Source organism: Balaenoptera ricei, chromosome 8 (assembly GCF_028023285.1).
Source record: "Balaenoptera ricei isolate mBalRic1 chromosome 8, mBalRic1.hap2, whole genome shotgun sequence".
NCBI lineage: Eukaryota > Metazoa > Chordata > Mammalia > Artiodactyla > Balaenopteridae > Balaenoptera > Balaenoptera ricei.
Window position 1 is genome coordinate 13869444 of NC_082646.1, and position 10056 is coordinate 13879499.

General features: G+C 56.6%; 1 protein-coding gene across 17 annotated transcripts in view; it reads right to left on the reverse strand.

Annotated features, from left to right (window-relative positions):
• The window catches only part of PHLDB1 (pleckstrin homology like domain family B member 1), a 46471-nt gene extending 39484 nt beyond the window's left edge, over positions 1-6987 (reverse strand). For 3 of the 17 annotated variants that reach the window (XM_059930267.1, XM_059930269.1, XM_059930266.1), the window contains exons 1-2: positions 6795-6974; positions 241-321 (exon numbers count right to left, since the gene is read on the reverse strand). In XM_059930267.1, the coding sequence (XP_059786250.1) occupies positions 241-321; positions 6795-6947 (234 nt within the window). In that variant the 5' untranslated portion in view covers positions 6948-6974. The other 14 variants (XM_059930273.1, XM_059930274.1, XM_059930272.1 and 11 more) reach the window with 10 other exon arrangements.
• Between the last annotated feature and the right edge of the window lie 3069 nt (positions 6988-10056).

Genomic DNA, 10056 nt, shown 5'->3' on the forward strand with positions numbered 1-10056 from the left:
GATGGAGGAGAGAGATACAGCTCAGGGTCAATCCGCAAACCACTTCCTGACTTTCAAAGGCTATTTTCTGGGTGAGCCAATTAACCTAATTCAGCTAAAGACTTAGCTGTTAATAGGCTTGGGACCTGGGGAAGAGCAGAGGTAGTACCGCTGTCATCCTTGGGCTGGGACCACAGGTAGGTAGAGGAGTCAGCGCATCCTCACCAACAGCCCGCTTGCCCCGCCCCCAACCACACTCACCTGCACCGTAGCTGGGGTCTTGCATCCAGGGCCCACTTGGTTCCTGTTGATAGTGTCCATTGTCCTGGGGCTCCAGAGCTCCTGCGGACACAGCAGAAAACAGGTGAGGTGAGAAGGCCAGGGCAGAAAAGGGCAAGGAGTAGGCTCTGTAGCAAGGTTCTCAGGGCAGGGGCAGGCCCATGTCACAGTGGTTTCCAGCATGCTCCTGCTGAGGGAGAAGTCGAGGCAGCTCAGGAGCTTCCTGGGGGAAGGCGATGCCACATTTTCAGCTGTGGCGTGGATGCCACACTGCACCGGTCCTGGCCCTTGCCACACACAGGAAGCCCAAAAAGTCCTATAGGGCCCAACCTGTACTGCTGTACTTTCTTGCCTCTGACACCCAGGACTCAGGCCTTGGCAGCTGAGGACCCTCACACAACTGGAGCCGTAAGCCGGGTGGGGGAAATCTACCTTAGTGGGAGAAGCAAGTCCAAGGAAGTCCCTCCAGGGACACTGGTAGACAGGGGGCCCCAGGTGGGTGGCAGGGCTGAGCAGGAGCTCCCTCCCACAGCCTTTCCCTCTCCTTCTTCTCCCTTTGTCTCTTTTCCCAGGGGTCTCAGAAGGATGTTTTCTTAAAGGAGACACACGGGAAAAACGCAACTATTCCTGCCATCTCTTTGTCTCGATTCCTGCACCCTCTCTTCCCCAGAAAGCAATCTTACCCCCAGACAGTCAGCAAAAAAATAAAAACCCTCCATGACGACTAACACTGGGAATATAGGACTCTGGGGATCTTCACCTGGTTTGGTGCTGTAGGAAGCTGAGGTCCTTAGAACCAGAGGTAAAATACTGATAGACTCCAGAGCCAGAACTTGAACTCTTCCTCACCCATCCCTTTCTCCCTGGCTCACAGTTTTGGCACCTGCAAACTCTGAGGAAGCACCTTTGTGTACTAATATGTGCCTACATGCCCATCCTTGGCCAACTTGCTAAGGTTCATCTGCTGCTGAACAATGTTTCTGGGGAAGTTGAGAAGAGTGTAACTGAAGGTAGGGAGGGAGATGTAGGAAGGCAGGGTGCCCCTCCACTTTCTCTTCCAGCCATCTTCCAAGGGACTTGGAGAAGAAGTCGGGGGAGGAGCCAGCATTCCAAGCAATGTCTGACCCTGGCAGTGGGGCCCAAAGGCCTTAGCCATAGAGTTACTAATTTTACCCTCCCAGCTTCCACCCTTCCGGTCCTGGACTGTATCGGCTCCGTCACCATTTCCACCCAAGCTGGCGGAAGAGAGGCCGGAACAGGGCCTGGGGCCCGCCCCAAGTCTGCCTGGGAAGAGGGAAGGCAAAGGCCATTAACCTACACCAAAGCTCAAGCTGGCCTGGCACCTCCCCAGGAGATCTGGCCAGGGGGAAGAATTTCCAGGGACGGAGACTGCTGTACTCAGGGAAATCCCTCAGCATTCTATGAGGGAGGAGAGGCAAGAGAGTGGGTTGGGGATGGAGAGTTTATATAAAAGAGGGGTAAGAAAAACAAAGTGATAAATAATAGTGAAGGGAAGGCATCATCACTTAGTGGAAAGAGCTTTAGACTGGGGTACAAGAGCCTTAAATTCTAATCCTGACTTTATTATTTATTAGCTGAGAGGTCTTGGACAAGTTACTTAACTTCTCTGAGTGTCAGATCATTCTCTATAAAACTGGAATAATGATTTAAAGAAAAAAGAAAGATTGTTTGGATTACTGCTTGCCTGGGGCTAGGTGTGGAATGGGGAGTGACTATAAATGGGCAGATTTGGGGGAGGGGTGATAGAAATGTTCTAAAACTTATTTGTGATGATGGTTGCACAGATCTGTAAACATACTAAAAATCACTGAATGTACATTTAAATTAAGTGAATTTTATGGTATGAACATCATACCTCAATAAAACTGTTAGGGTTTTTTTTTTTTTAAAGATGATTGTCTGGAGATTCAGGTATTATATGAAATGACACTCTGTGAAGTGCAAAGCACTATAAACATGCCAGTTATCAGTATGAGCTTCATGATCTTGAACAAGTAACTTCACCTATCTGGGCTTCAGTTTCTTCATCTGTCAAGTTGTCATTATCACTCTGTGAGGTAGCAGTGGGTGTGCTCGTTTATTTACACCAAGGATTTCAAGTGCAGATAAAGATTGTAAAGGAATGAGGTTGATGGGGAACAAGAGTGATTGGAGGGGAGGAGAGAAGGGAATAAGGAGGTGAAAGAAGAAGGAGAGATAAGGAGAGAGGTGTAGGGAGAGACAGAGAAGATAAGAAAAGATGTAGATTGGGAGGCGCGGGGCTGTGGCCCCAGCTCCGAAACCTAATCCAGGTGAAGTGGAAAGGTACACCAGACCAGCGCGTCCCAGCACGCGGGCGGCGCTCTGACCCAGGGGCTGCGCAGAGGCCGGGAGAGCAGCCACGGTCGGGGTGGTGGGGGTGGGGGACGGGTCTTGGGGGTGGGGCGTGGGGGACGGGTCTTGGGGGGGGCGGCGGGGGCGGGGGCGCCCTCTCCTCCCACCCCACCCCCGGCCGGGAGTGCCAAGCAGGCTGCTCCGGGGCGCCTCCCACAGGCCGACCTGCTCCCGTCCCACAGGGCTGCCCACTACCCGGGGCTGTAATTACCCACCTCGCTCGCCCAGCCCGGCCTCCGCGGCCGCCCTGGGAAACCCCGCCCCGCCCGCTGCCAAAAAAAGGCCCCTGCGGTGCGAGTCCAGCTCTCGGGGAGGAGGGACTGGGGGAAGCGCCGCGGTCAGCCTCGGCTCTCAGTAGCCCTCCTGCACCGCGAGCAGAGGTGCCCAAGCTCCTCCTCGGGCTCAGGGTGGCAGAGGCCTGGGTGTCTGGAGGGCCCCTTGTGGGGCGAGGCCGGGGCTCCGGCAGGTGACCCCGCTCCGGCCCCTCCGGCCTCTCGGCCCAGCGCGAACGCCCGGGCATTCAGGCCACGGGGGGTCAGCAGCCCTACCCTGTCCCCAGCTCTCTGCGCCTCGTGGGGCGCCCAGAGTCACCGCTTCGGGGGTCTCGGCACCTTAACCAGGGCGGTGGGGCCCCAGGGAGCGGCCGGAAAGGTCTGGAACCGACAGGCACTGGAGGAAGTCCAGACTCCAAATTAGGCCCCAGAAGAAAGGTCCGAGGCCGGCCCCGGAGCGAAAGCGGACCCAGCGGAGCCCCCGCACGGGTGCTTCCGCTCCGGCCTCACCTGTGGCCCCGGCGGCCAGCCCAGGCCTCGCCCCGGGCGTCGCATGGCTGTGGCCCGAGGCCTCTGGGGCAGAGTTGGGATCCTCTCGACCCGCCGCCGCCGCCGCCTTCGCCCGCCCGGCGCACATCCGCCCTCGAGGAAGGGCCGCCGGCGGAGGAAGGAGCCGGGAAGGGAAGGAAACTGAGGCTGGGAGCCCAGAGGGCGGGGCGCCGGAGGCGGGCGAGGGCCGGGGAGGGCGTGGGGGAAGCCAGGGACGAAGGGAACTTCGGGAGAAGGAAAACGAGGGGTCTGCGGAGGGACGGGGCGGGTGGGAAGACGAAGGGATTTGGAGGGAAATAAGAAAGAGGGAGACTGAGGGAGGAGGGAAAAGGAGGGCTGGGGAGGTAAGACTGAGGGCAGAGGACTGGGGAGGAGGGGAAGAAGGTGGGAAACCGGATAGAGTCCAGGGGACGCAGAGGTGTGGGGAGACAGGGACGGAAAGGTAGAGGGACTGGGGGACGAAGGAGATGGGGGAGACTGGGGACAGAGGAGTCCTCACGGAAAGGGGGTGACGGACCGGGGGAGCAGTCGAAGGTACCCAGGGCCGTGGAGGGGGAGACCGGGGTGGGGGCGGGAGGCGGGGCCCTGGAGTAAAAGAGGGGGCCGGAGGGCAGGCCGGGGGACCCAGGAGTGGGGAGAGACCGTAGGCGGGCAGCCGGGGCTGGAGGAGGCGGTGGGACAAGGCGAGAGTGTAGTTCGGGGGTGTGATTTTACTTGTGTGCGGGGTGGAGGTGGGGTGCCGGAAAAGGGCAGCTCTCCGAGGCCGGGGAGGCTGGGGGACTGAGTTGGGTTTCCGCACGGAGGGCTCCCTGCTGCCCCTCGCCGCCCTCCCCAGGGCCGCCAGGTGGGACAAGGCCGCAGTGTTGGGCCGCCTGCCGGGCCGCCCCGCCCGCCGCTGACGCCGGACAAGCGGCCTTTCTTTGGCCGGGCGGGGAGAAGGGGCCGCTTGTTTGCCCGGCGGGGGAAAGGGGCGGCCCCCAGACACCGCCGGCTCCCCGCGGGTGGCGGCGGGAGGGGGGCCGCGTGTGTAGCATTTGTGTGTGTGTGTGGGGGGGGTGCGTGTGTAACAGTCGGCCTGTGTGAGGACTGTGTGATGGGTGTGTGTGAACGGCAGGGTGCGTGGGCCCGGGGAAGGGCGTGAGCGCGAGGGGCCGCAGGTGTGAATGTGGGCTTCCTGGGAGGGCTGCGGGTGCTTGGCGTGTGTGTGGAGTCCTAGGTGTGTGCTGGGTCCCACGCGTGTCACGGCGGAGAGAGACGCAGCTGTCCGCTTGGCGTGTGCGGTGGGAAGGGTGCGTGGGTGATGCCGGGTGGGGCGCCGAGTGTGTCTGCGCGTGGGATGCCTGACGTGGTGGGGAGGTTGGCTTTGAGTGTGACCGGTTCGATGAGTCAGCCTCCGGGACGGCTGAGCTAACGGGTCCAGTATGCAGCCCCGCCCCGGCGCCCTGGGTCCCCCGTCGGGCCGCTCGGTCTCCCGGTCCAGGCTCCCCTCTTGCCCGCCGCGGCGGAAGCGTCCGCGGGCGCCTCGGCCACCCAGCTACCCCAGCCCCCCGCCGCCCCCGGGCGCCCGCGCTTCCCCATCCCGGAGGAGCCCGGAGGACCTGGATCAGCCCCGGCACCAGGGAACTCCGCAAGGGATTCGAATCTGGACCGTGCGGGCGTGGCAAGAGCGGAGACTCATTGCCTCCAGCTTCCCTCCTCTGGCCTCCCGGACCCCTAAAGACGCGGGGCCTTGGAGAGGGCCGGAGAAGCCTCAGATGTGCCACCCATCTCCTGAACACACGCAAGAGTCCCTCCCGGACGCCACTGCCTCCAAGCCGGACTCCGCAGCCCTTTCCTGTCCGCCAAGGCGGCCCGGCCCGGGACTGGAGCTGAGATGCCCCGGGGGACACCCCCGCTCCTGGTGCAGGGCTCTCTCACTCCTTCTGTCGGCGAGAGAGGGCAGGTGTGGGGAGCAGGCGGACGAGACCCCGCGAGTGTCGCCCAGCCGTCTGGGTGCCCGAAGGAGAGTCTTGGGACAAGGATCCGCGTTCCCCCCGGGGGGAGAGCGCAAGGGCCCCCTCTGGCGGCGGCGCGGGCGGCGGCTCGGGAGGGCAGGAGCAAGCAAGCAGCTCTCGGGAAAGCAGCGGAGCCCACTCCGCACAAAGCCTCTCGCGCCCCCACGCACTCACCTGTGGCCCCCCTCCTCCCCTACCCGGTTTCTTCGGGGCTCTTCCAGCCCAGAGCTGATCTGAGGGCTCTCTCCAGGTCCCTGGGACTTCCTCTTATCCAGTCCCAGCCGCGCAGCGAGCAGGACCCTCAGGCGTAGTGGGGGAGAGCGTTCTTACCTCGGGGGGAGAGGGGGACACCGGTTCTTTCTCCTGGCTCGGCCGCCGCGGCCCCAGGCTCAGAAGGACACTCTTGCTTTTCCCTGGGAGCCCGCTGAGTAGGAGGAGAGCGAGCGGATCCCGCCTCCCTACCCCACCCCACCCCCCGCTAGTCCCCGCCCCCGTCCCCCGTCCCGTCCGCCTGGCCAGCCAGAGGAGACGCCCTTGTGGGACTGGAGCCCAAGATCCCCCCACCCACCCTTTCCCATAGCAGCACCTCCCCACCCCCCCACCCCCCGCCTGCACAGCGCTCGCTTTGTTCATCTCTCTGCAGCTGGGCTCTCCACTACCACCACCACGTACACACCCCTATCCCCACTCACCCTCCCCTTCGGACTCTCCTAGACCACCCTCCACCCCTAGGCTTTAAGGCTCTTCAGAGAGGGCGTTTTTGACAGTTGTTCTCTAAACCCCACCACCACCACCTTTTTTTTTTTTTTCACTTTAGATGCCTGAATCCACCATGAGCTCCCAATGAACTTCATGGTGGCAGCCCTACAACATATTCTCATCACCTCCAAATATCTGCTGAGGGTATCCAGGTCTACTCTCTGTTGCCCCTTCTCCTCATCCTACTCCAAGCCCCTCCACCATGACGACCTGTAAATGGGGTGGATAACTAACTCTGCATATAGGGCGTCACAGATTTTTCTAAGGATAGGTATAAGGAGGCATGCTAAAGTGCCATGCAAACTGTAAAGCACAGGAAAGCTGAATGGAATTATCGTCTTACCCCGTGTAGCTCCACCCCCACCACAACCTGCAGGATTACAGTTGGGAGACAAGCTGTAGGTTTACTGTTGAGCACACCATCCTACAGCAGTTTGGGTCTCTGTAGGAGCGAGGGGTTAATAAGGAAGAAGAGGGGGGCACCGAAAACCTAAGGGAAGCCTAGAAACTGAGCCGGGTTGAAAGTCATTCTCCCCACCCGAAATCCAAGCTGACAGCGGATCCTTACCTTGCAAAGCCAGCTCTCGCCCCAGGAGACTGACAGGGGAGGCCCTAGGGAGCTGAATGCAGCTAGACTGGACCTCTTTAACCAGCACTGGAGGGACCCCTGAGACTCTCCCTCCCTGAAGGAGAGGAAGCAGAAAGCCCTCAAGGCTGGCATAAATTCCAGTGAGGGAAGGATAGCAGAAAATAATTTGTCCTCTTTGGGATGGACAAATCTTGCTCTGATTCAGTGACTTTAGTGTGTACCCTCCCTGCCTAACCCAGGAACAGCAGAAGGTTGAACTGCAGGAATCTTTGGTCACTCATTGACAGGGCCAGCATTAGCAGGGGGACCCCCCACGGCTGGAGGCTGGAGCTGACCGGACTAGAAGTGGGAGGGGGTGGGACGCTCTCTGCAGCTACCTGCTATAGCTAACAGAGGTCAAACTATCAGGCTTCAGCATGTGCTGTGGGCACCAGGAAGCCCCAGGATTTGGCCGGGGGTGGAGGAGCGGTGTTGGGGGTGGAAGCCTCTTATTCTTTCCGTCTTCATACTGTTTGAGGCTCATAAAAGTATTTTAACTCTGACCACCTTTTTATGAGGCAGATCACAACAGTAATTTTTCAGGCTATTCTGTTTAAAAAAGAAAAGAAAAAGAAACAAACCCCACACTTGTTGTATCTTATGTGCCAAGACCCAGCGTTTGAGGGAAGAGGCTCGGACTGGGGTACCGCAAAGACTTTTCACATAACTCTGTTTCACAATTCCAGCTCTTCCTTACCGTCTTGGTCAGGAGGAATTTCAGGGAATAATCAAGGCTGCCACGGAGGCGGCTGATGCTGAGGCAGGGGGTTGAAACATCACCCAACTGCTCTCTGTCCTCCCAGCCCAGCGGTCAGCTGACCCCATGATATAGGTTCTGTGCAATGTGTCCTCACTCCTGCTGTGTCGGGGCCTTATGTTCCCACAGTTAGAGCACTCAGGGGACTTCAGACCTACCATCCCCACCCCGCTCCACATCTGGAGCCCATCAAAAAACTCAGTGCTCTCTCACAGTTACGCAAGAGGTTGAGCAGCTGGGAGCTCAGAAAGGGGGAGGAAGAGAGAAGAAAGCAGAAAACAGCTTTCCAAGCATGCTTCAGACTTTCCGAAGTGGAAGCAGGGGGAGAGGGCAAAGGCTGGGTGTGGAAGGAAGAGTGGATTTTTTAAGGCCCTCTGCACTTGGCTATGAATGTCAGGAGTGGACTTCCACACCCAGCCTGCCTTTGCCACGGCACATTTCCCAGCTCTGTCCATCCTCTGAAACTGTACACCCTCCAGCCCCAGAAAGAGGTGATTATTGCTCATTACAGCAAGCAATCCCTGTAGATGCACACCCTATCCCAGGAAGCTAACCTTTCTGGCCTCTTCGGATCCTGAACTCAGGCATCATTAGTGTAGGTGTGGTGGCAGCAATGATGCCAAGTAACTCCTCACTGCATCCAACTTGGGGGAAAAGTTCAAACTTTTCTTCACTAGTTGCAAAAGAGCAGAAGCTCTCTTCTCAGCTTGTCTTAGAAATTGCACAATTCACACTTCCACCCACAGCTAAGATATGTCCAAGCTGAGTGGGAAATTTGGGTAGGACAGAAGACTGGTCTTATTTACCCTCCGTGGCTCAGGACCTTCCTATGAGCTGAAAAGAACAAGCATTCATTTGGGCAAAAGAATGGGAAAGAGACCTATTTCCATTTCTCATTGCTTTGAATTGGTAACACCTCTTTTTCAAAAAGCTCGTTAACCTGATCACAGATTTACACCTATGGGAACTTCCCAGAATTGGACTAAGCCTTAAATAACCACATAACCCCTGCCCTATGAACAGCAAGGCAAAAAACTTTCCTTTCTGACCACTGAGGGTAGAGGTAGGGGAGTGGCCGAAGCTTCTGAAAACCGCCTGGTTGCTTGACTCTTGTGTTTGAGAGGGGGCAACAGCTCAGTTTGGAAAAGTAGTCTAAACTTCCTACAGGCCTGCCTGCACATCAGTCACTAACTCCCCAGGGTGAGATGTGAAACTGACTCTTGTAGAGATGCTGTCTGCTCTTGGGTCAGGAGCAACACACAGCAACCAACCTACTTGTGGATCTTCTAGGAGTTTCAAAGAAGCTCTACAGCTGCAAACATATTTACCAAATGGGGCAAAAAGAGGGAATGAAGGGAGAGGATGGCTGCAATGAGAGATGTGCATAGTACAGGGGAGTCAATTCTGAGTTTTTGCTTCCTTTTGAGCGATTCCTCTAAAACCTACCAGACCAAAGCTCTATTCCTCACCCTTATTGAGACCCATGTTGAGTATCACTAGTTGCAGTTGACGACGACCTACCTTAGCAAGAAAGCTTTGTAAGGAGGTACAGCCGTTGCTTCCAGCTCGACTTCAATCCTCCTGAGGATGGGGACTCCTCCTATTTTCCTCCTCTCCTCCTCCAATGAGCCCTGCAGATGTGAACTTTTTTTTTTTTTTGGCCCCGCCTCACAGCATGCAGGATCTTAGTTCCCCGACCAGGGATCAAACGCGCGCCCCCTGCAGTGGAAGCGCAGTCTTAACCACTGGACCACCAGGGAAGTCCCGTAAACTTTTAAGAAAAGCTATTCTCTATCAACCCTGGAAATCTCTGAGAGCCTACCCAGTGTGAACAACGTTAAATTAATTGGAGGGCAAAGTTTCCTGTAGAGATGCATGGGTTGATAGATTTGGGGTTTGATACTGTGAGTAGATGAATGACAGACCTTTTTTTTAAAAGGAACTCACCTACCTCCCTACCTCCTCTATGTGGAATTAATTAACCCAGAGCAGGAACCACAAACCTCCTACATTAAACAGAATGCTCAGTCAGATCTAATTATTCTGTTAGTTTCCCTCACAAGAGGCCAACAAAAACTCCCCTTGATGCTGTGGAGGGATCAGCTGCCAGTCAGAGGGTGTGGCGTGGTTTTGGTGTGCTTCATTTCACTGGATTAACGTTACAGCCTCAGAGATCCAAGCCACACTTCAGCAACATTAAAGATACTTGCAATTTCTCTTGCAATTTCTCAAAATCTTGGCTTTCACCATTAAAATAAAAACTTATTCATTCCAGAAACTTACTATTCATCAGAGATTTGCCTTCCAAACAATTTGGTGACATTCAAAAGTTTTTCAAGTTAAATAAAAAGAAAGGAAGGAAGAAGCCTTTTCTGAGGGAATTATCAACTTCCAAGGAAGGCCTTCATCACTCATGCCTGCATCACTTACTTACCACTGTTTGTC